At 42.2% G+C, this 26,879-nt stretch overlaps 1 protein-coding gene across 1 annotated transcript in view; it reads right to left on the bottom strand.

Moving 5' to 3' along the window:
• The window catches only part of LOC120926435 (multidrug resistance-associated protein 5-like), a 124,529-nt gene that overhangs the window by 8,498 nt on the left and 89,152 nt on the right, over positions 1 to 26,879 (bottom strand). Inside the window, exons 20-27 of the mRNA XM_040336345.1 lie at positions 24,924 to 25,053; positions 22,009 to 22,162; positions 19,269 to 19,397; positions 18,121 to 18,307; positions 16,196 to 16,285; positions 11,419 to 11,608; positions 10,484 to 10,643; positions 6,330 to 6,408 (exon numbers count right to left, since the gene is read on the bottom strand). Coding sequence (XP_040192279.1) covers positions 6,330 to 6,408; positions 10,484 to 10,643; positions 11,419 to 11,608; positions 16,196 to 16,285; positions 18,121 to 18,307; positions 19,269 to 19,397; positions 22,009 to 22,162; positions 24,924 to 25,053 — 1,119 coding nt within the window. The remainder of the gene's footprint in view (positions 1 to 6,329; positions 6,409 to 10,483; positions 10,644 to 11,418; positions 11,609 to 16,195; positions 16,286 to 18,120; positions 18,308 to 19,268; positions 19,398 to 22,008; positions 22,163 to 24,923; positions 25,054 to 26,879) is intronic.

Raw genomic sequence — 26,879 nt, 5'->3', positions numbered from 1 at the left:
CAACTGGAGGATTACTGGCTAGGAGTAGATACCAAGCATGTAACTTTTATAACATTGACACTTTGCTAGTTTGGGAAGATGCCATTTAGCTACAGATCTGAAATACCAACCCTTTTCCATGATAATGGTTTCCAGGCAAAAGTACTGCAAGGGTTGTTAATCGAGCACCAGTCCTCCTGTAGGGGACCCAGGAAAACAGGGGGGCCTGGACAGCAAGGTGTGCAGCGAGCGGGTGTTAGCAATTGCAGGACAGAGCTCTCCCCCTCTCCCTCTCACTGGCTTTCAGATGGGGGAGGCACACGCCAGTGTAACAAACCAATAGTGCTGCTCATCTGAGTAGGAGGGAGTGATTGCTAATAAATTGCTCTGCCTCCCACCACCTCTTTAGCCAATCAGCTTTCCTCTGTAACCCTCCCCTTACCCAGTAGGAAAGAAAAGAAATATCGCTCCAGATAGAGCTGCTTGGCTGGTCAATCGCCTCCTGGAGAACACGGGTGCTGGCAATGCATATAGCAGAGAACAAAAGAAAAATATTTGGACATCCGCATTTCTGGGAATTCCTGAATTGTCCTTTAATAGAAACATGGAAATACACTACAATCCACAGCAAAAATAAGAAGTGGGATACACAGCGGGAATTCCCAGGAGTGCGGCTGTCCAAATATTTTTCTTTTGTGCTCTCCCCTTACCCAGCCTGCCACATTTGAACAGAAGAGCATTGTGACCAGAGCAGGGTGGGATGGAGATGATCCAACATACCCGAGTATGAAGAAGGTATGATCACATTTAGATCAAAAAGATCACACAGCGCCCACAGTGGACTCTACACAAATACAAATAGCTCTATAGAAACCGCTAATGATCATCACTAACAACATGTCACACACTCACATGCAAAGGTCTAATCATCATCATCAGTGTGTTCTCCCATCCTGTGTGCAGATTAGGCACTAAACACATGGATCAAGGAATGACTTCCCCTCGCTCCTCTAATGCCTCATACACACGACCAGTTTTCCCATCAGGAAAACTGCCATGACAGCTTTTTGCCGGGAAAACTGGCCGTGTGTATTCTCCATGGCAGGAAAAATTAGAACATGTTTTCTTTTTTCCTGCCGGGATTCCCGGCAGTCTTTTTCCCAGCAGTTTTCCTATGGGAAACACTGCGGTGGAGCATACACATGGCCAGGATGCCCGGCCAAAGCTCTCATGGCAGTTTTCTTGTCAGGAAAACCGTCCGTGTGTAGGGGGAAAAAGCTGCCGAGCAGGTTCTCGGCTTTCCCCTCGTTTTTTCCGGCAAACTTTTTACCGCCAGGAAAACCGATCGTGTGTACGGGGCATCACACTTATCTTTGTTTTTATTTACACTGCACACAGGACAGTGAGCACACTGATAACGATGATGATTAAACTTCTGGAAGACACTGCAGCTGGCATTAGATATGAGTATGTGACATGTTGTTAGTAATAAACTTCAGCTGTTTCTTTGGGGCTATTTGTGCCAGAGTCCTTATGTTATCTTTACAGGAATTAGGCTGGTCAGGATATGAGCTTCACAGACCTATTAACCATTTATTGTCCTCCTGTGCTTGAGCAATTGACTGGTAGTAAACTTTTTTTGTGGCACTTTGTTATATTTTGTAAACCCCTGTTTACACAGGGTGATCAATGTTTTTCCACACTAGTCACTGCTAGGACTGCTTGTAGTATACATGCAGTCTCTGATCATCTCCTGTAGTATGTCTGCAGTCTCTGATCATCTCCTGTCGTATGCCTGCAGTCTCTGATCATCTTCTGTAGTATGTCCACAGTCTCTGATCATCTCCTGTAGTATGCCTGCAGTCTCTGATCACCTCCAGTAGTATGCCTGCAGTCTCTGACCATCTCCTGTAGTATGTCTGCAGTCTCTGATCATCTCCTGTAGTATGCCCGCAGTCTCTGATCATCTCCTGTAGTATGTCCGCAGTCTCTGATCATCTCCTGTAGTATGTCAGCAGTCTCTGATCATCTCCTGTAGTATGCCTACAGTCTCTGATAATCTCCTGTAGTATGCCTGCAGTCTCTGACCATCTCCTGTAGTATGTCTGCAGTCTCTGTCTGTCTCGGTACCGATCATTCCTGTGTCTATTCATACTCTGCTTCAGTTAATGAATTAACAGTAACCTATGTCTCCTGTTCATTCATCTTCAGTGCAGCTGAGGCTACAGAGAAAGGAATTGAAGAATCTGTGTACTCAATTCCTTTCTGTCTCAAAGCTGAGATGTCAGGGGTCTCTGTAGACCCCTGATATTTCACATAGTCCCTCCTCCCTCAACAGTGTTGTAAAAAAAAAGTAAAAATAAAATTTAAATGTAAAAAAACAAAACTATAATTTTTTTAAAGGTAAAAAAAAAATAGTTTTTCGAAATGGGAAAAAAATCATTAAAAAAAATTGTGAACAAATATTAAAAAAAATAAGGGCTCATTCACACAGATTCTCTGGCCCGTACAGTGTGAATAGGTGGTTTGTTTGTGTGGCTGGAGCGGTCTGTTACTCTATGAGGATACAACAGCTGTATGAACACAGCCACACGCGGGTGAGTGGCCCCAAAAGCACATTCTCTATTTGGGGCCATACAACTGCATTCACATGCCTGTCAAATTAAAGCCTGCAGCTGTGTTTGTACAGCGGCTGTGTCCCCATAATGTAACACAGGCTACCTGCAAACAGCTACAGCCACATAAAAAAAAAAAACCTGATATACACTGTACAGGCCACATCACCCATTGAGCCCTAAGATCCCATTTACACACAGGATTTTATTTATTAACTCAATGCAGTTGTATATTTTAGATATAGTAGGATTTTTTTAAGTTATGTTATGTTTGTGTCCGCTAATAATGATTTTTTTTGTAACAATATTGTTTTGATATCTTCGGGGGGGGGGGGGGCGCATAGATTAAACCTCTGGATCACCTTTGTGATTCTAAGTATTACACCTCTTTTAGCAAAGACTATTTGAACAAGCTTTTCATGCAAGATCATTAAACAGTGTAATTCTGAGGACACAAGGTGTAAACTAAGTATTGCAGATATATGGAACATTTTAAATAAAATTCTTGCTTGAGGACAAAAATAAATTCTTTAGTAAACTCTGAAAGGTTTCTTCACAGTAAAAGCTGTGAAAATGTGGAATAGACTCCCTCCAGAGGTGGTTCTGGCCATCAAACTGCTGAAAGAATGTGCCGATATTTTAGCTCCAGCTATCATGCAGCTCATAAATCAGTCATTCAAGGAGGGCGTGGTGCCACCCTTGCTGAAACAAGGTATAATCAAACCAATTAAAAAAAAAAACACCCTCGACCCCAAATACCCTAACCACCGTCGCCCCATAACAGGCCTGGATGTCTTCTCCAAGGTAATGGAGAAAGAAGTTGTACAACAGCTACAACATCACTTAGACACCCATAAATTACTTGACCCATTCCCGGGTCACGGGACAGAAACAGCACTGCTCAAAATATGGGATGACGCTCTAGAGGCCGCAGACGAAGGAGAATCTTGTCTTTTAGTACTGCTGGACCTAAGCACAGCTTTTGATACGGTTGACCACAAATTATTGCTGACACGGCTAGTCGAAGTAGCCGGAGTTGCGGAATGTGATTTATCGTGGTTCTTCTCCTTCTTGGAAAACCGATCACAAATAGTGAAATTGGGCCCTTTCACTTCTGAAAAACGCACTGTGTCATGTGGAGTCCCCCAGAGATCCCCTCTGTCGCCTGTTCTTTTCAATATCTATCTCCGCCCTCTTTTTGAAATCATCAGCAACCAGAAGTTACTTTACCACTCTTATGCAGATGACACACAACTATATTTTCGCATCTGCAACAAAAAGGATCATTATCTCGGACTAGAGAAATGCCTTTCTTTGATAGAAAAGTGCATGACAAAGAGTTACCTTAAACTCAATGGCTCAAAAACAGAACTTCTCCTGTTTTAGGCCAATCGGAATATTCATCCTGCAACAACATGGACGACCCTGCCCATTCTGGGTCAATCCATCACCCCCAGCACCAAAGTCAAAAGTCTCTGATCTTCGACACCCACATGACAATGGATGCACAAATAGGGTCAGTAGTCAGCGGATCGCACCGTCTGCTGCGCCTTTTTACGCAGACTCACTCCCTTTATCCCAAAAAAAGACATAGCAGTCGTGGTGGGGACACTTATCAACTCCAGACTTGACTATGCAAATGCCCTCTATCTTGGCCTCCCAAAATAACAAATCACTCGTCTGCAAGTCGTTCAAAATTTGGCCGTTTGACTTGTGACTGGGAAAAAAACATGGGAATCAATCTCACCTTCGTTGAGATCCCTTCATTGGTTGCCCGTAAAAGACAGAATCACTTTCAAAGCACTTTGTCTAATGCATAAGTGTATTCTGGGAAATGCCAGATACAAGTCCAAAGGAGGATTTGCGGTCCAAGGACCAAGACTATGGAACGCTCTACCAACCGCCATCCGATTGGAGGTAAACCACCTGGCATTCAGGAGAAAGATCAAGACCCATCTCTTCTGGGGGCCCTGGGAATGGATACCAAAGAGCCCAGAGGCGATTCAGTTTGCATGTGTTGCGCTATATAAGTTTCTCACTCACTCACTCACTCAGCTCAGTAGATTGCTTTAAGAAAGGCCTGGATTATTTCCTAAATGTACATAATATAACTGGGTACTAACATTTATAGGTACATTTGATCAAGGGAAAATCTGATTCCCTCTTGGAGGATCATGAAGGATTTTTTTCCCCTGCTGTAGCAAATTGGATAATGCTCTGCTGGGGTTTTTCGCCTTCCTCTGGATCAACTGGGTATAGAATTGGGTATATTTTATTGGTTGAATTAGATGGACTTGTGTTTTTTTTTTCAACCTGACTATGTAAGTATGTAAAATTATCTCCATTGTGGACTTCATCCTGGGAAAACCTGAAATCCTACCACTAGGGAGAGCTGTTTTTAAGCACATTTTGAATGATCTCCACTTGCAATTGTTGCATAGATCTACAATCGGTATTAGCAAATACATGGTGTTTATCAAAGGGCAATAGTCACAGATGAAGAAAGCTATTAGTTTAAATGAATTATGACGTGCTACATTTAAAATTTATATTCACATAAAATGAGGATGACGGTAAGTGCGATAGAATCCATTGTTTCCCTTATCTATTATGGAAGTCAGCAAAGATATGTGTGGGCAGTAACAAAGAGTCAAAAGTGGCAACAGTCTAACATAATGCACTTCCATAGAAAGGGTTTAATTATTTTCTATGCTTTTTAAAACAAGGTAATTAACAAGATACATGTTTTATGTGTTTGGTAATTTAAAGATACAGAACAACATTCAGAAATCTCAGTTTGAGATTTCAGTTCTGTAAACAGGAAGTTACATGGCAACAAAACTTCAGGCAGGATCAACAGATATTTTTCTGTACTTGCACAAAATGCACAAAATAACCTAATGAAGCTATCACATCTTTAAATAAAAAAAAATCATTAAAAATAACATTGACCCAACCCCATTGTATCATTGGTGGCCTTACATTCATCAAAGTAATACATATAGGAACATATTTTCTGAAGTAATTGGGAGTTTAGGTTTGTTTAGTCGATTTAAATAAAAATACTGACTTTGGATGTCCTTCCATCCATTAAATTGTTAAAACTAAACTCTGTTTACCTTTTTGGGTGCCCACACCAAGCTAGAAATCTTGTTAATTTTGGGGGAAGGTCAAGTAATAGAATACCTAAACATTTCTGTGGAATCTAATGCTTTGTACACACGATCCGTTTTCCCGGTGGTAAAAAGTCAGCTGGGAAAACCAAGGGGAAAACCAAGAACCTGCTCGTTAGCTCTTTCCCCCTACACACGGACGGTTTTCCTGGCAGGAAAACTGCCATGAGAGCTTTGGTCGGGAAACCCGTCTGTGTGTATGCTCCACAACAGGCTTTCCCCATAGAAAAACTGCCGGCTTAAAAACTGCCGGGAATCCCAGCAGGAAAAAAAAACATGTTTTCCTGTCAGGAAAACTGCCATGGAGCATAAACACGGCCAGTTTTCCTGGCCAAAAGCTGTCATGGCAGTTTTCCCGACGGGAAAACTGGTTGAGTGTATGAGGCATTAGAGGACAAAGGTAATTGCACTTCACTGCATATCTATAACCTAAAGAATATGTGTGTACAATTCGGGCAGCAGCCATCAGATTTTATGAAATTGCTTGGACATATGGGTACCTTCAGATGTAAGCAAAAGCAAAGAAAAGTTCTTGAAGTTATCAGTCAGTGAGTATACATACTTGTTGTTTCATGTGGGTTTTTTCTAAAGCTTTCCACAATTCTTCGTCTGTGTACTGATTCATTGGATCCAAATTCAACCTATAATTTGGCATTAATTATTTTGGTATATGTTCAAAACACCATGCGGTATTAGTAATTGGTATACCTGTTTTACTTAGCACAGAAACGCCATACTACTATTAACTGAAGATTGCAGAAAGTAATGATATATAGAAATAACAGTAAACAATGGGAATGGACACATGCGCCTACATACTATGGGCCAGATCCTCAAAAGAGATACTCCGACTTAAGTGCTGTTCAGTCTGTGTGTAACTTTGGAAACGATCCTCAAAAGGCTTTTTCCAAAGTTACACAGAAGATCCGGCATGTGTAATTGATTTACACTGTCTAATTTTAGGATGCAGTACCGCATCCGCCGCTGGGGGCATTTCGAGTCGAAATGCCGTTGCTAGTATGCAAATTAGCACTTAAGGCGATCCACAAAGCTTTCTAGCTTCTTTTTTGCGCCGTAAGTGTTATTTTGCAAGTGTAAAATTAGGGCTCGTTTTACAAAGTGTAAAGTTAGTCACACCTTGTAAAGGCCCATTGCAGCGACGGCATTTGGTATGCTTTCCCGAGGGAGAACTCCACGTCAATTTGTAAAAAACAAAACCGGCATGGGTTCCCCCCCAGGAGCATACCAGGTCCTTAGGTCTGGCATGGGTTGTAAGGGGACCCCCCCTACGCCGAAAAATTGACGTAGGGGGTCCCCCTACAATCCATACCAGACCCGTATCCAAAGCACGGTACCCGGCCGGCCAGGAAGGGAGTGGGGACGAGCGAGCGCCCCCCCCCTCCTGAGCCGTGCCAGGCCGCGTGCCCTCAACATGGGGGGGTTGGGTGCTCTGGGGCAGGGGGGCGCACTGCGGGCCCCCCCACCCCAGAGCACCCTGTCCCCATGTTGATGAGGACAGGACCTCTTCCCGACAACCCTTGCCATTGGTTGTCGGGGTCTGCGGGCGGAGGCTTATCGGAATCTGGGAGTCCCCTTTAATAAGGGGGCCCCCAGATACCGGCCCCCCACCCTAAGTGAATGGATATGGGGTACATCGTACCCCTATCCATTCACCTGGAGGCAAAAAGTAAAAGTTAATAAACACACAACACAAGGCTTTTTAAAATATTTTATTATTCTGCTCCGGACGCCCCCCCTGTCTTCGTTATTAGCTCAATTACCAGGGGGGGCTTCTTCTTCCACTCTCCGGGGGTCTTCTCCGCTCTCCGGGGGTCTTCCGCTCTCCGGGGGTCTTCTCCGCTCTCTGGGGGGGGTTTCTTCTTCCGCTCTCCGGGGGGGGTCTTCTCCGGACTCCGGGGGGCTTCTTCCATCTTCTCCCCTCTTCCGCTCTTGACTCGGCGAACCCCGGTTCTTCTGCAGCTCTCCGGTGCCTTCTTCTTCAGCGCTGGCTGCCTGCTATGTTTGTGTGTTAGCTCAATTTCAAACAGGCAGCCGGCGCGGTCTTCTGTGGCGTCATCTTCTCTTCTGGTCTTCTGTTCTTCCGATGTTGCCTCGTCGCCTGTTGTCGCTGTAATGATGGAAGCGCGCCTTGCATCACATTTATATAGGCATCACCGTCCCATCATGCTCCGGTAGGTACCCACGTGGTGGGTGCCTACCCACGTGCACCCACCACGTGGGTACCTACCGGAGCATGATGGGACGGTGATGCCTATATAAATGGGATGCAAGGCGCGCTTCCATCATTACAGCGACAACAGGCGACGAGACAACATCGGAAGAACAGAAGACCCTGACGCCACAGAAGACCGCGCCGGCTGCCTGTTTGAAATTGAGCTAACACACAAACATAGCAGGCAGCCAGCGCTGAAGAAGAAGGCACCGGAGAGCTGCAGAAGAACCGGGGTTCGCCGAGTCAAGAGCGGAAGAGGGGAGAAGATGGAAGAAGCCCCCCGGAGTCCGGAGAAGCCCCCCCGGAGAGCGGAAGACCCCCGGAGAGTGGAAGAAGACCCCCGGAGAGCGGAAGAAGAAGCCCCCCCTGGTAATTGAGCTAATAACGAAGACAGGGGGGGCGTCCGGAGCAGAATAATAAAATATTTTAAAAACCCTTGTGTTGTGTGTTTATTAACTTTAACTTTTTGCCTCCAGGTGAATGGGTAGGGGTACGATGTACCCCATATCCATTCACTTAGGGTGGGGGGCCGGTATCTGGGGGCCCCCTTATTAAAGGGGACTCCCAGATTCCGATAAGCCTCCGCCCGCAGACCCCGACAACCAATGGCAAGGGTTGTCGGGAAGAGGTCCTGTCCTCATCAACATGGGGACAGGGTGCTCTGGGGTGGGGGGGCCCGCAGTGCGCCCCCCTGCCCCAGAGCACCCAACCCCCCCATGTTGAGGGCACGCGGCCTGGCACGGCTCAGGAGGGGGGGGGGCGCTCGCTCGTCCCCACTCCCTTCCTGGCCGGCCGGGTACCGTGCTTTGGATACGGGTCTGGTATGGATTGTAGGGGGACCCCCTACGTCAATTTTTCGGCGTGGGGGGGTCTCCTTACAACCCATGCCAGACCTAAGGACCTGGTATGCTCCTGGGGGGGGAACCCATGCCGGTTTTTTCTTTGAAAATTGGCATGGAGTTCTCCCTCAGGAATGCATGCCGCTGTCATTTTTTTTTTCCCCGACGCAACTTTAAGCCGTCGCGATCCTCAAAACTCGGCGTAACGTAACTTCGCGCATGCGCAGTACGGCCGACGCGCATGCGCAGTACGGCCGGCGCGGGAGCGCGCCTCATTTAAATGGGACTCGCCCCATTTGAATAGGAACGCCTTGCGCCGGCGGAATTTTAGTTACACAGCCTGAAATTTCTAGATAAGTGCTTTGTGGATCAGGCACTTAGGTAGAAACTTTAAGCCAGTGTAACTTAAATTGGATTTTTTAAGTTACGTCAGGTTTTTGTGGATCTGGCCCTATATGTATTAACTTTGACTTATCTTTCATATTTTGCCTTATATAATAAATAAGGCAATATGTATATATAATAGGCAATATAATAAATAATATGTAAAAATGACTCATGAAAGTAGGACTCCAGTTAATCCTTTTTATTGTTTTGAACAAAATGGAAGAACCAAAATCTCTGTGTCTATTCAGGACATTTGTTGCCACTTACTGTCACAGAGACACAGCAAGATATAAATAGAAGGATCCCCAAAGCGAGGGTAAATCCCAACAAAGTTATCACCAGAACAGTTGTCCCCATTTGAAGAGATCACTTGTTTTCTGTGCCAGTAATAGCCATAACATTTGGGAAGGCATCTCATCTGCCTTGGTGACAATGGTTACAGGGACAAAAAGTAAGGATGACTCTGCCTAAAAAGGGACACAGACAACAATGCAAATAGTTCTAAACCTTCTCCACTTTACCTAAAACATTGACAGTTTACAATCCCATGTTATATAGGTTCCATATATCTATCAACCCTAAGGCCTCGTACACACGACGGAGGAACTCGTCGGGCGAAACAAATCGTTTTTCTCGTTGAGTTCCTTGTTAGGCTTGTTGAGGAACTCGACAAGCTTGCTTTGCGTACACACTGTCAAGACAAAATCTCCTCGTTCTCAAACGCGGTGACATACAACACATACAACGGCAGGGGAAGTTCGATTCCACTGGCACAACTCTTGGGGCTGGTTTTGCTAATCTCATGTGTTTGCGTGTTAAGTAAAAGTTTGTTAAGAGACGATTTGCACTTTTCAGTCTGTTAAAGCTTGAAAAATGTGTTATCTCCATTACAAATGCTACTTTTACTCCCGTCTCATACTTTATTCTGAGCTAGCGCGGCTTTCTTAGCATACACACGCTCGAGTTTCTCGTCGGAAACCAGCCCGACGAGGAACTCGACGAGCCAATTTGAGACTCCCGTCAAGGAAAAAGTGAACTTGTTCTCTTTTTTGCTCGTCGAGTTCCTCGACAGTTTCCTCGATGAAAAATGTACACACAACCGGTTTCCTCTGCAAAAAAGCTCTCCCACCAAGTTTCTTGATGGATTCTACCGAGGAAACTGGTCGTGTGTGTACGAGGCCTAACAAAGTATATACTGTGCATTTTAAACTGAAGCAGATTCTATGTCAGTCGTTGTGATAATGTTTTTCAACTCACCTGATGCTTCCAACAAACAAAACAGGTTCTTGTGGAATGATAGAAAGCTTTCTTCTCAGGTCCTCCAGTCTAATCGAATGAATGCAGATGCTATCAATAGTGATTGAACCTCCAGACAGTTCAACAAGTCTGAAGAGTGTCATTGCCAAGGATGATTTGCCTGTTGCGTGATAAGAAAAAAAATTGTATAGAATTTGAATCCTCTAATAATTCTACTGAGAAATTTGAAAACAAGTACGCAGTTAAAACATCCCAAAGTGCTGGGAACATGTAATCCAACAACACACAAAAGATAAAGTGACAAAAATGTCTAGGGGGGCCATGGACTAGCCATCTGTATTGTGTATAGGCTTCTTGCAGCTGATATACCATGCCTTGCAAAGTCTCTGCGTGATCTCAACTGACATTATTACGGGAGCAATTGACAGTGGGAGAGGTGGTAAAGCCCTAAATCCATAGACAGCAGGAGTACAGGATCAGAATCAGATCAGAAAAAGAGGTGAAGACCTGATATAATACAGTCGATATAAATAGATACCTACTTTCTGACCCAGCAACATGGAATCTATGGCTTTCCAGTAAAGAGCCAACAAAGGGTACTTGCATTTGAATTGCATTTAATGAAGAAGCAGTCCCATGAAAACTGCTTTGTCTGGAAGTCCAATAAGTACTTTCAGGGTGCTGGATCAACAAATAGATGTCTATGTACAGATTGGTATGTAAAGCTATGTATCTGCATAGGTTGCAGTGTAAATCCTTTTCCTGCTTGGCCTCTGTTCAGAATCCCTTAGTAGATTCATTGAGACACACCGAGCTTATTGGCTGATAGGGGTCACTGCTAGCAAAAGTTTTGACATTAAGCAAGTCTGCCTGGTAATTTGAGCATGAATGTATAAATGCTACAGTATAAGTAATGTGCATTTGTATAGACAAACCTGATCCTGTTCTACCAACTATTCCTATCTTTTCTTGTGGTTTAATACTGAATGATATTTTCTTCAACACTAATGGTAGGTTGTCACGATAACGCATTTCAACATTCTCAAATGTTATTGCCCCTTCTTCAGGCCATTCTGTGAGTGGTGATTTTACTGGTTCAGGACAAGTTTCTTCTGACTCCAGATTCTGGGAAAGCAAACAGTAAAACTTAGATGAGTCAAGCAGTTACTATAAGAGGACGTTTGCAATATAGATGACAAGCTTAATAAGATCCCACCAATATATATATTCTGCTTTACTACTTTTCATTTAAATGACTATCTACTTTATGACTGATGGAAGTAAACAAGAGGCAGATTATGGGAGTTTACATAAATCTCTAGAATAATACATTGGCATACTATATAGTAGGATACACAACCTACTGTGAGCCTCAGTGCAAGACGTGTATGATGTACCTGTTACCAAAGGTATGCCTTGTAAGCTTCCACAAATAAACATTAGGAAAGTATTATTCCAGGCCTCCCATCTGGTGTACAATAATGGCTACAGCTAAGCCTGATCCAGAATATTGGCTTGGGGCAAAGGTGTGCCCTGTAACTCTATTAACTTCCACTATGAGCTTTACAACAATTTACCATGAAAAACAGAGGTTTTCTTTCAAATTGTAATGTAGATATGCATTTTAGAACCCTATTTACAAAGCTCAAGTGTGCATTATACTGCCAAAGTTCATATATAAAAATAGATTTTTTGGTAATTTTAGACCATTATAACTGGGTCTAAAGCCTCATACGCATGATGAGAGTATAGGACAAATGATTGTTTTTTTTTTTTTGCATGCTAGTCTCATATCGAAAATGAAGAGGTTACTTAAGATGTGAAATCGATCGATTCGAAAGCCGTATTTTTCATCTGATTTTCTGATCATGTGTACTAGGCATTAACTAGACAAACACAAAAGTAAATGTCAACTCACTAAAAATAGATCAGACATTTAACCAGTCACTAATTTTAGCTAGGACATCCAGAATGTCATAGATAGCACACTTAAATCAATCTACACAAAAGAGTGACGCCAATAAATATGACGGTTTCCAATTTTTTTATTTTTATTAATGCCTTTTTTTCTGCCTCAACTTGTATCAGCTCTAAGGAATATGTTTATGAAGGTCAGCTAAAAACCGCTTTATCATTTCACTACAATTCACCCTTTTTTAATCAATATTTTGTTTGCATTTTCTGTAGTCTATCTAATTCTAATTCCACAAAAGTGGAAACATACATTGGTAAAGAAACTGAAAAGAAAGAAAAAGAAAAAATGAGGAAATTTCCATAATAATTAAGGTGGATTTTGCATTTTCTCTACTCTAGCAATCATGAGCATATAAACAGCCTAGAACACATTCATAAACAAGTCAAATCTATTGAGATATACTTTTGTCAGATAGAAACGTATAGGAAATGCTTAATTTGACCTTTTAGGCCTGGTTTACATATTGAACACACAGTGGCTCACAGCAGGGGTCCAGTGTGTCCTTGTTCATCGTTTCAGGTCTGATTTCAGCCTGAATTTTTGGCTGAATTCAGACCTTAAATGCACAAAAGATGCGTAGGACTCCTGTGCAAATCGCACCGGAGTCGCTGCGGAGATATGTGAACCAGCTCCATAGAGAGCCAGTTCACACTATTGCAAATTGGATGCTGAGAAACCTGCATCCAATTCGCAATAGTGTGAACCCAGCCTTAAGGTACCATTCCAATGATGCTAATAGACAAAGCATGTGTAACACCAATATTCAGATTTAAAAAAAAAAAACTGTACAAACTAAAAGCTCTCACAAGTAAATGAATGAATGTATCACGTAGAAAAGTAAACATGAGAATTACTAAAAGTTCATACCTACTGGTGTAACTGATTATTTCCTGGGAAACCAATAACATCACAGTTACGTAAACCTTTACAAGGTTCATTTAGCATGCATTTCTCAGTAGCAGTGGTGGAATTTGTACTGTGCTAGCACAGTTTAAATATTTACAGGGAACACCCTTTCACTATTGAATGTTTGCAAAAGGCAATGACTTTAATGCCTGAAGTCTGGTCATGACGATGATGTTGATGTACCAAAACAATTACCTGAATGATGCAATTATACAAAGCAACTAAGATAACAATAGTAGTACTAACTCAGGACATTAAACGCTACAGAAGAGTTCAACAACCATTTTTTTATTCTAGGGAAGTGTGTGTGTGGGCAGGGGGGTTATACATAAATTTCTCGGCCCGCCCTCAGTGTGTACCAATGCCTGACCCACGGCTGCAGGAGAATGGTAACAATAATGAGAGTGTGCTGTGATTGGAAGCAGTAGATGTGCTTGAGGGGGTTGGAGGCATTGGTATGATGGGGGATTGAATAAGAGGTGTGCTGGGAGAAAGGGGGGTGGAAAGCCTAGATGTACTGGGGGGGGGGGGGGGGAATTGGAGGCATAGGTATAATAGATTGGGGGGGGATGGACTGAATCCAAATCCTACCTATTTCACCCCCCCCCCCCAATCCATCATAACCTATGCCTCCAATTCCACCCGCCTCCCCCCAATCTATTTAACCTATGCCTCCAATTCCAGCCCTCCCCCCAATCCATCATACCCTCCAACCCCCCTTTCAGAATGATAGATTGGGGGGATTTGGAGGCATAGGTATGATAAATTAGGGGTGAGGGGGTGGCATTAAGGGCATAGGTATCATAGATTGGGGGAGGGAGGATATAATTGGAGACATAGGTATCATCGCTTGGGGGGGGGGGGATTGGAGGCATAGGTATGATGCATTGTGAGGGGGTGGATTTGAAGGCATAGGTATGATGGATTGGGGAGGAGGGGTCCTGGGAATGATACCTTTGGCAGCCTTTCCTGTCTGGATGCACAGACTCAGACTCTACAGGCTTGTAAGTATCCATAGGGATGAGTTTACTTCTCTCTCCCTATATGTATATACTTCTCCCACATATGGTTTCAACCATGGTACATATTGACTTATTCATGTTTTGTTGTAGACCCAAGTGCACCTGCCCCGAAGAGTGTAATTTAATATACACGAACCACGTCGGGCTTACTCGATGCACCTATTCTATAGCTGATTCATTGATTCTAGTAGAGTGTGGCCCAGATTCTGAAAGGGCTTACGACGGCGCAACGCCATGTGAGACGTCGTAATACCCAATCTGGGCCGTCGTATCTATGCGACTGATTTTTAGAATCGGTTACGCATAGATGACCATTAGATCCGACAGGCGTAAGGCTCTTACGCTGTCGGATCTTAAATGTAAATTTTTTTTGTCGCCGCTAGGTGTCGCCTCCGTCGTTTTCCTGATCGAGTATGCAAATTAGCAAAATACGCGAATTCCCGAACGTACGCGCGGTCGACGCAGTGAAGATACGACATTTACGTTAGATTTGCAATGCGTAAAGTTGCCCCTGCTATATGAGGGGCAACCAATGTTAAGTATGACCGTCGTTCCCGCGTCGAAATTTAAAACTTTACGTTGTCTGCGTAAGTCGTCCGTGAATGGCGCTGGATGCCATTTACGTTCACGTCGAAACCAATGACGTCCTTGCGACGTCAATTCGCGCAATGCACGTCGGGAAATTTTTGGGACGGCGCATGTGCAGTACGATTGGTGCGGGAACGCGCCTAATTTAAATGATCCACGCCCCCTACCCGGATCATTTGAATTAGGCGGGCTTGCGCCGGAGGATTTACGCTACGCCGCCGCAACTTTACAGGCAAGTGCTTTGTGAATAAAGCACTTGCACGTAAAACTTGCTGCGGCGTAACGTAAACGAGATACGTTACGCCCGCGGAGATTTACGCCGAGATACGAGAATCTGGGCCTGTATGTATTAGATTTCTGTGATCTTATTTTGTTTCCACATGGAAGATCTTACCATTTACCATATTATGGGCCTGCCATGATGCATTACTGTTTTCACCATACATGGTTTTTAACATATGATTGCATATTTACTTATTGCATTTATGTTATGCTGTGATGCTTTTTGACAATAAAGATATCCTTTTCAAAACTGACTTATCATTTAGCCACTCTTACCCACCTCATTCAAAGTCCCGAAATCCCCCCTCTTTGCTACGATATAGGGATGGAGACATGTGTTCCTGCATGTTTCACTCAAAGTCCCAAAGTCCCAAATTTTCTTATATAAACCAAATTAGAGCAGAGATATGCTTGGAAAAGGAATTAGAGGTGTGCTAGGGGGAGGGGGGATTGGTGACATAGGTGTGCTGGAGAGGGGAGGCATTGGCGGACTCAGAGAGGCATTGGAGGTAGATGTGCATTGGGGAAGGCAAAACAAAACCAGAGAAATTAATATTGTTAAAGCTGTTGTTGTTAATATTTATTTTGTAACTTAATTTTGAATAAAACTTTTAATAGTGTAATTTCATGAGATAATTTACAAGGGCATGTTTACGGGCGGAATTAGGGGTGGGGCAGGGTAGAAGTTGGTGGTGAGTAACTGTTAAGGCCTGGCTAGTAGCTCAGGACTTGAAATTTCGAGCCCTGCATTATTGAATGGTAATTTCAAAAAGACTAGTGAAAGATCTATTACATTTATGGGCTACAACAGCAATTGCAACAGAAATATACATCATTAAAAGTATACTAGTATTGATTGAAAATCAATACTATTTAATACACTTGATTGTTTAATGATTTCAAATATTTTTCTAATTTCATATCTATTAACAATAATACCTCAATATAGTAATTCATTCTTTCAACTGAAGTAAATCTGGCTTCTGTTTCTGTCACTAAACGAACAGTAAATTGGAAGAGCCCTGTGAGCTGAAAGATCAAAACACAGAGTTACGTGAAAAGTTGGGCATGTAGTAAGAGCAATGTAACAGTAAGTGCTGTAATCTACAGAAACCAATTCCGACTTTACTAAACAGAATTCTGGTTGCAGTGGGTTACCAAACCTTGTATAATCAGTCTTTTCATACAATATTTAAAGGGTAACTCAATTTTAGTGGGAAAAAATATCGCAAATATTAAAGCATAAACAATTTCCACACAAGCTAAATTGTAATTTAATGTTTTAGTGTTACTCCTCCCCCACCCCACACCCAGTAGCTGGGTTATCCATTCTGCATCTTGACTCCAAGAACAACCTTAACCCTCTGGCACACTTGTATGAGTGAAAGTTACTGCAAATACTTATAGACACTCATGTGCATACCTTTAAAGTGACTGTAAATTAGTATCAGGAAATAGACACATGATTGTTTAGTGGTAATTTAACTCAATGTATTGATATTGGTTAGAATAAATGGTGCTTTAAGCATAAATGAGCACACAGAAGGTAGATTAAGGCACAGTCTGCAAGGCAGTATAATTACTATGACAAAGTAAATCTGTATTACTAGACCAGAATCAACACATAAATCAGTAAAGTCAGCAATAAACAGTACATATATACTATAACTACTCTAGAAGAATGGCTTGGGTATGGTGCAATGTCCCCTGAGATGTCTCTCTTGGCATTAGCAATAGGTAAAGGTCTCTGTGTAGCAGCTGTAAAGGAGCAGTCTTTAGTCCTAACTCTTCAGCTGACTAGCGTTGGGGCCAATTTGTATCACCGGTGCACATGAAAATAGTCCCAGACAAGCTTGCTGGCAGCAATAAGGCTACTAGATGGCTTTATGGTCAGTTCCTAAAGGACTCAGTCTCTCTAGCAGCAGATAGTAAATCCCCACAGCAGCAGCTCACCCATCCCAATGATATTACAGCTCACCATCCAATCACACACAGCAGTTACACCACTCTCTGCTCTGCAGTTATGTGATTCTGGCTGTCGGCACTATAAAACTCAGCACTCCAGATCCTGCTCGGCCCACCAATATGCAGAAGTGCACACTGGACAGTGATGTGCACTCTCTAGGCCACCTCATGGCAAGAAGCAGCTGTATCCTTACAACTTGAGAAAATAAAGCTATTTCCCCTCCTCCTGACAACCTCCCTCTGGGAAATGCAGTTCAAAAGCTTTTGATTCTAGTAGAGTGTCTCTCCTCTGCTGATATAGCTGCTAGCCTGTTCAGCACTGCAAGGAAGCAGCTACAAATGTAGCTGCAGCCAGTTTCTCTCTATCTCCATTCTTAACCAAGTACCTGGCTACACAGTTATTAAAATTACCTTTCCTTTTTCAATCTGCAGTGCTGTAGTTTTCTGTACAGTTCAATGCCATTTGACACCCTAGTGGTGTTCTGTACACTGTTGGTCTGCAGAGCGCCTCCAAGATGTAATTTCCTGCTTGTGTCAAAAACATGGCACTGAGTGATGTTTTAGGCATCCTCTGAAACAATTTTTATTTTTTTTTGTGAGATACTCCCTAGGGATGCAGACACTGCAATTTTTCTCAGAACACTGAAAGTGCACCAACTGTTTATAATGAACTAGACACTCACATTCAGAATCACTCAGGGCATTGTCAAACAAAGAGTTGTTTCCTTCTGAGCAGAAACAAGTAGTATTCAGAAACAAAGTTTGATAAAATCCCTGCAATGTACATTGATCACCCAGAAGAGATTGCTTTTTTCTCAACAAAAGTGGAGTTATTCAGTAAATTAGAATAGAATACACTAGACATAGCAAGACATAGATCATAAGCTTCAATGCTGTACCTGTACGGCGTATGACATAGCTAGGCCTGCATAAGCTGGAGCTATCTTTCCATGCATGAACACCACACAAACTGCAGTCACAGTAATGACAGCAAGGCTGATTAGATCAAGGCGTACTGCCAGCCATCGCATAGCACAGCTGAAGAGAAAGTATGGAGATTGGTTCACATCTAGTAGTTTCTGATACCTGAAACAAGTAGAGCACATTATTAAAACTAACTGGCAACACAAAACCCAATTTCAAGGCATATACCATCATGGATAACAGTCACTTTTCAAAATCCATAGAAAGGCAATACATTTAATTCAACCATAGGTGTCTGGAAACTGTAAGGCCTAGTACACACGAGAGGATCGATCCGCGGAAACAGTCCGGAGGTCCGTTTCCGCGGATAAATCCTCTGGCGGATTTTGATCTCATGGTTGTACTAACCATGAGATCAAAATTCGCATGCGCGACGCTGTGATATAAAAACTTCCACGCATGCGTCGAATCATTACGACGCATGCGAGGGATGGATTCGGACGGATTGATCCGGTGAGTCTGTACAGACCAGCGGATCAATCCGTTGGACTGGATTCCAGCGGATCGATTTCGATTTCGATGTTAAGAAATTTTGATCCGCTGGAAATCCATCGGCCCGAAAAATATCCGCGGATAAATATCCGCTGGATCGTACACACCAGGGGATCTATCCACTGAAACCGGTCTGCGGATAAATTCCAGCGGATAGATCCTCTCGTGTGTACGGGGCCTAAGAGTTTTACAGCCACATACAGTACAAAAACAAATAATTACAATATTTGCATGTCATTCAGCGACAGCATGAAAGTAACTGAACTGAGAAGGCTCTATGTTAAGCTCATCATAGGGCGATGGGGCTCCTTAAAAACAAGAGCGCAATACCTCAATGCACTGCAAATTAAAATTTTGCTCTATAGTGTAGAGATACTTTATTAACATCAAAAACATGTTTTTTTTCTGTATGATATGTAGTGTAAGCTGTGCACGGACCTTGCTTTGTATCAATGATTGGATGGAGATCACTACTGTATGTAGTATTTGAACAAAGGAAGCAGTCAGATACCCCAAAAATAAAAAGGCACGCATGAGTATTACATTTATCAAAATTACATTTTAAACTTACTTAAGAATGCAGTCACTTGATTTACTAAAGGCTTGAATAGTTGTTATTCCTTGTAGTGTTGATGTAACATGAGATATAAATGGGGACTGGCTTATATTATCCAAACGTTTCAGTTCACGAATCAGGACTCTGCAAAATAAAGGACAATATTGGCACACATAGTCATAGCTAACAAGAAGATACTTGTGTATACAACCATGTTCACATGTAATACAATCAGGTTTTAAGCCAATTTGTTTAGCACTATGCCGACAATCAACCATCTATCTATCAGCAGTCATGTGCTCCTACTGAGGAGACTTAAAATGCAATGTTATAGTTAGGACTGCAGTATACAGAGCGCCTTGACGGGGCCTGTAGCTTACACATGCATTTGCAAATGCGTGCAACTAAACCTCTGTTTTTAACGCACACAGTTAGACAGGTGAATTTGGTTCGTTGCTGATTGGTCGGTAAAATTGAGCCTGGATATTCTATGTTTTTGTATGTATATCCGCCCTTTCCAGCACTCCTTATTGTATAGACCAGTCATAGGTAAGGGCAGTGACTTTTGTTTGTTGAATTTATGTCATTGTGGTCAGGCAGCACACTGGCACCTTTGCTTCCATGTGCTGAGTGTGCAGTGTGCTCCTGCCCCTTTAATGAGGGCTGGACTACCTCCAGTCACCTGCCCCTTATCTATCTATCAGCAGTCATGTGCTCCTACTGAGGAGACTTAAAATGCAATGTTATAGTTAGGGCTGCAGTATACAGAGCGCCTTGACGGGGCCTGCGGCTTACACATGCATTTGCAAATGCGTGCAACTAAACCTCTGTTTTTAACGCACACAGTTAGACAGGTGAATTTGGTTGGTTGCTGATTGGTCGGTAAGTTTGAGCCTGGATATTCTATGTTTTTGTATGCCGACAATCAACAGTGGGAATTTCTGTTATCCATTATAGTATCTTGAATGTTGACCATGTTCTGTGATTGATGATTAAAATAAAGTAAATTGTAGCAATAGAGGTTACATACAAAGTGTATTTGACTTAAGGGTTAAATCATTATGTGTGGTAGTTTTATGGGTTTAAAGGAGTTATAAAGGCAGAAGGTTTTTTATCCTAATGCATTCTATGCATTAAGATAATAAGCCTTCTGTATGCAGCAGCCCCCCTTATCCCCCCTAAACACTTACCTTAGGTCCCTCTGTCCACGAGTGTCTCAGCCATCCAAGATTCTCCCTCCTGATTGGCTGAGACACAGCAGCGGCGCCATAGGCTCCCAATGCTGTCAATCAAAGTCAGCTAGCCCATAAAGGGAGAGAGGGGTCGGGGCTATGTGTCTGAATAGACACATGGAGCTGTGATTTGGCTCAGGTGCTCCCATAGCAAGCTGCCAGGATCACAGAAGAGGGACCCAAGAAGAGGAGGATCTGGGTTGCTCTGTGCAAAAACCACTGCAAGATCCAGAAGATCATACCCGGAAGCCATGCAGAACATCGATCTCTAAAACGGTAAGTACTGCATTGATTTAAAAAAAAACACCCGATTCTGCTTAGTAAAATTAGCCTCAATCTAATGTTAAAAAACATTTTTCGGGTGAACTCCCGCTTTAAATATATAAAACCTTATAATATAGGTACATTTGTATATCACTTTGAGTATTCAGTATGGGTCCATTGTGAAAGCTGTTTATATCTCAGCTGAGTGTTTATCCTTAACTGTTGAGTTTCTGGGTTGAAGGCATTACTCTTTCTGTTTTAGTCTTCTTCTGACCAATAATAACATCTGCACGTTGATGAGCAAAAAATACACTATACTTTCTGGACACCTGAACATCACATCAATATGAACTTGTTGGATATCCAATTCCAAAACAAGGGAAAGTATTATGGAGGTAGTCTACTTTGTGGTTAACAGTCTTGCCTCTTCTGGATTTCCACAAAATTGTGAAGTCCATCATTCAGAGAACTGTGCAGGACACTCAAGTTCCTCCACACAAAACTTGCCAGCTGCCTTTGTGAACAGGTGTACAGACCTGCTGGAACAGAAAAGGATGTTCCCTAAACTGTTGGAAGCACACAATTGTCTAAAATGTCCTTGTAGGTTGTAACATTTTGTACCCTACACTAGAAACACCTAAAATCAATAATTTGGAGTGTTGTCTACTTATTTTTCACCATTAAAGGAGTTGCTGAAATGACTGTTTACAGGGTATAGAGACATAATAGTTAACTGATTCCTTTTAAAAACGATTAAAAATAGATAAAAATCAATCATATAATGTGCCTGTAGTTTCTAGTTTCGTTTTTGCATGTTGTTTCCTGCTTCTGTGCTGTACAGAGCCACATAGCCAATACAGGGCAGTGATGGTTTGGAAAGTGCTGAAGGGTTTTAGACACACAGTAATCACACCTCCTTGATGTTAGTGACCACAGAGAGAAAGCTCCCAGCACTGTGGTTATCAGGAAACAGACAACCAGGAAGTGTGGAGATCAGAGAAGAATTACAGCAACTTGAGAGCAAAAACGAACAATGAGGACATGAAAACAGCACTGCATTAAGGTAAAGGAAGCTATTAAGATAAACAAAAATCCTTTACAAACCCTTTAAGGTTGCAGTGATGGTCAGGTGTCAACTAATTTTGGCCATACAGTGTATATAGCTACAGTATATGACATAGCAAATGTAATATGCTGCCTGGTTTAATTACATTATCAATGCCACACAAATTCACTGCACCCCCTGATTTGTAACTTACCTTGAAGCCCGGTTTACCAAATAGAAGATCACACTTAAAGGCACCACAGATAAGATAAAGAATGGAAATACTGAGCTGATTATACCAAGGCAGAAGAAAACAAGGATCATATTCTGAATAAGCTGTTCCATTTGGTTTGGAAGTCGTACATCAACTGAAACACAGAATATCCATCAATATGAAACACAAACGCAATGAAACCGAGTCTGTGTTTTAGTTTTTTTTAATGTTTATTTCTTATGAAGGAGAAGAAACACTACATATAACAGCCACTGACACCGATCTCATTGTTTAAAAATAAACAAAATGTAATAATTTGGCCAAAAACTACATGTCAACAGACCATTCATTTTAACAACAACCTTCCCTTAAAATTATATATGCATTTAACAAGTTTTGTACACGTTATTAACATGTAAAAGCCTCCCTTCTGTTGACATCCAAAAGTCTAACCCTGTCTACTGCCATCTTGAATTTGATGTCAGCAGCCAAAGTAGAATCAGAGCTGACTCAAGTGATGCTCTATATAGCATGGGTGCTTAACCTGTGACCCTTCAGCTGTTTGGGAACTACAAGTCCCATCATGTCTTTGCCTTTGGGAATCATGCTTTAACTGTCAGCCTTGCAAAACCTCATGGGACTTGTGGTTCCGCAACAGCTGGAGGGCCACAGGTTGAGCACCCATGCTCTATAGTATTCCCATTTGCTCCATCCTAGACAACTACATACAAGGTTATGCAGGGAGGTTCTGGGTCAGCAGTGACTCAGATAACAGAGTAATTAGACACTCCCACAAGAGGAGAGGACTATGGCGAGCAAGGGGAGATGGGGACTGTGTTAGGGAAGTTCATAGTCAATTTTTCTAGCAAGTTCAAAAGCACTTTCTATTTATGCAAGAGAAATAACACTAGTAAGTGTTTAAAAATAGCATTTTTTTTCTGTGCTTTTGCCCTGGTTCACACTGGGTACGATTTGGAACGATTTGAGATGCGATCTGACATGTCAAATCGCATCTCAAATCGGCGGCATTTGCCGGCAATTGTCGGCAATGGCACTGTCCTAATCGGTGCACCGATTTCAAAAAGTAGTTCCTGTACTACTTTTTGCGATTTCATGCCGCGATTTACATTGAACCCTGCACAGATGTCTCTTAAATCGCGGCCGAAATAGCGGCAAAATCGCGGCAAAATCGCGGCAAAATCGCAGCCGCGAAATCGCGGTAAAATCTCGATTTTAAAGAGAAATAACACAGTAAGAAGCCGTTTACATATTAAAGGGCCCTTTTTCCATTTTATGATAGGACTATTAAAATGTTAGTAATATATATATATATATATATATATATATATATATATATATATATATATATATATATACACACATACTTTTCTAATATGGTGATAAACCATTGCTATAAGTCAGAGAATCTAAAACAGATTATGTCTGATGTAACGTCCCCCTGTCATTTTGACTTAAAGCATGTGTCAGGAAAAAATGCAGCAGTGCAAGACATGTACATTTCCCCATGCTTCATCTCCCTAAAGTACCCGAAACTACAGAAAAATACCCATTGATCTGACAGAAATTCTCATAATTCCCTCTTGTGAAATGACACCACTTGCCTTTTTGTGGACTTTAACTGCAAAACTTGGTGTCAGCCCTGCCCAGTTTTCTGTTAATAAACTATTGAATGTTTTCCATTCTTATACTCTCTACAGCCTAGGGAATAATTGTTCTGGAGAACAAGATAAGAACTGAGAGGATTCCTTGAGCTAACACAGGAAGTATGTACAGGACCCAAGACAACTTTGAATTTCTGACATGATCTAAGGGAAGCAGTAGAAAAAAAGCAAATGCAGCAGTGATAGTTATTGTAAAGCAGCAGTGGTAAAGCAGTGATCCAGAGCTTAGTACTGGCTGGCTTTTATAGACAAAGCTTTCACTGGATTGGCTAATGCTCACTAAGGAGGCCTGGTGTACATCCAACATTTATATACCTCCATAGGTGTGCGCAGCCTATTGCATTAGTGTGTGCACCCAAAGCTCAAAAACACACTACTGATCACTCACAATGTTCATTCAGAAAGGGAAGGGGCCGGGGAATTACATATTTACCGGCCCCTTCCCCCACTCATCCTAAAACATCTCCACAGCTGGCGGGGAAGGAGAGGAAGGAAGCCTGAAGCGCTGTGGGAGGAAAGGGAGGGCAGTAGTGGGAACCTGTGCTACACAGGGTGATTAGGGTGTGCCTGGGCACACCTGGCACACCCTGTGCGCACGCCTATGTATACCTCCCACTATTAGTCCAGGCTTGAGAAAAGGGCGGATCACCCAAAATGCATTGCCCAAGCATACAGTATACCCACACGGCTGGCATAGCTGGTGCTAAGCTTTGGTTCACTGCTATACCACCGCTGCTTTACTATAACTACCACTGCTGTATTTGCTTTGCTCTGCTGCCTCCCTCGAAGCTGTGTGAAAAGAAGTTCTACATGCTGCTATGCCAACATGCTGTTATCTTCTGTTTAAAGGGTAAATGGATATAGTCTTTTATTGTTCACTAAAATATTTGCTATCACTGACACCTTCCCGTGCTCGTGTTTCTATTTTCTTTCATACATTTCACTGCCTATGTGCAATTTTTATTGTAAATTCACAATTAAAATCTATTAAAAGTAAAATAAATTTTCTCCAAGGGAACCCACGTGGATGGACATACTGAAGCTGACATTGCTATTAACACCAAATTAAAAAAGGGTTGTAAAATAATTGTATATATTAGAGTTGCATAGTTACTCAGGTTGTAAAAGACACCAGACCATCTAGTTCCAATACCAATAGTATATCTGTTTTTTTTTAACAAAAGTGGATTCACCATTAAAGTAAAACTGAACAATTTCTAGTGATGTATTTACCTTCATCCACATCCCTGGTGAAACGGTTTAGGATACGACCAAGGGGAGTTGTATCAAACAGCTTCACGGGGCTACAGAGGACTTTTTGAAACAAAAGATCATGGAGTTTTGTTGAAGCTTTCAGTGAACTCTAATAATTAAAAAAACAATATGTATACAGTATACTATATAAGATTGTATTGCTGTTTAAAATCTGAAATGTTTCCAGCCATGTGTATTATAGTGACCAAATACCAACTAGAAATTGTATATACGGTAATACATTTGCAGTCATTAATAGCATAGTTTGATTCAAGTGGAGACTGGAAATCCATAAGACAAATTATATGACACAAAGACCATAACCTTAGAAACAGCCACATGTGCATTGCCTCAGAAAATCTGTAAATATGCTTTAGTCCCCTTTCACACATGCAAACCATTTGACCGTTTTTATTTCATCCGTTGACAGGTGAAAAAGGGACATCAATGCATCTCTATAAAAAAAATGGATATAAATGGATGATCATCCATTTACATCTATTTACATCCGCTCCTGTCAACATCCATTTTTTGGAACAGATTAAATCCCTTTTTTTATTCTATTAAAAAACACGGATCGGACAAAAAACAAATGTAACCGGTCACATTTGCATGAAAAAAAGTCTCTGGGACTCTAGATGATGGATGTAAAAACCTGATGTAAAAACAAGTGAAAAACAGATGAAAAACTGATGAAAAACCGGATGAAAAACTGATAGCAAACTGATGAAAAACTGACATAAACTTCATCCGTTTTTTTTTTACAGTGGATGTTAAGCCTCACATACAGTGCATCCGAAAAGTATTCACAGCGCTTCACTTTTTCCACATTTTATTATGTTACAGCCTTATTCCAATATGGAATACATTCATTATTTTCCTCAAAACTTTACAAACAATACCTCACGATGACAATGGGAAAGAAATTTGTTTGAAATATTTGCAATTTTATTAAAAATAAAAAATGACAAAAATCCCATGTACATAAGTATTTACAGCCTTTGCGCAATACTTTGTTGAAGCGCCTTTGGCACCAATTACAGACTCAAGTCTATTTGAGTATGATGCTACAAGCTTGGCACATCTATTTTCTTCTTTGCAGGAGCTTCATCAGGTTGGATGGGAAGCGTCGGTGGACGGCCATTTTCAGATCTCTCCAGAGATGTTCAATCGGGTTCAAGTCTGGGCTCTGGCTGAACCACTCAAGGGCATTCACAGAGCTGTTCAGTAGCCACTCCTTTGTTATCTTATCTGTGTGCTTAGGGTCGTTGTCCTGTTGGAAGATGGACCTTCGCCCCAGTCGGAGGTTCAGAGCTCTTTGGAGCAGGTTTTCATCAAGGATGTCTCTGTACATTGCTGCATTCATCTTTCCCTCTCCCATTTCCTGCTCCTGAAAAATCCCTGCAGCATGATACTGCCACCTCCATGCTTCACTGTAGGGACGTTATTGGCCTGGTGATGAGTGGTGCCTGGTTTCCCCCAGGCATGATGCTTGCCATTCAGGCCAAAGCGTTCAATCTTTCTTTCATCAGACCAGAGAATTTAGTTTCTCATGTTCTGAGAGTGCTTCAGGTGCCTTTTGGAAAACTCCAGGTGGGCTGTCATGTGTCTTTTACTGAGGAGTAGCTTCCGTCTGGTCACTCTGCCATACAGGACTGATTGGTGGAGTGCTGCAGAGATGGTTGTTATTCTGGAAGGTTCTCCTCTCTCCACAGAGAAACGCTGGAGCTCTGTCAGAGTGACCACCAGGTACTTGGTCACCTGCCTGACTAAGGGCCTTCTCCCTCGATCGCTCAGTTTGGTCGGGCGGCCTGCTCGAGTAATAGTCCCGGTGGTTTCAATCTTCTTCCATTTACAAATGATGGAGGTCACTGTGCTCATTGGGACCTTCAATGCTGCAGACATTTTTCTGTACCCTTCCCAAGATCTGTGCCT

The sequence above is a fragment of the Rana temporaria genome, chromosome 2 (assembly GCF_905171775.1).
Source record: "Rana temporaria chromosome 2, aRanTem1.1, whole genome shotgun sequence".
NCBI lineage: Eukaryota > Metazoa > Chordata > Amphibia > Anura > Ranidae > Rana > Rana temporaria.
This window is presented reverse-complemented; position numbering and strand designations above follow the sequence as displayed.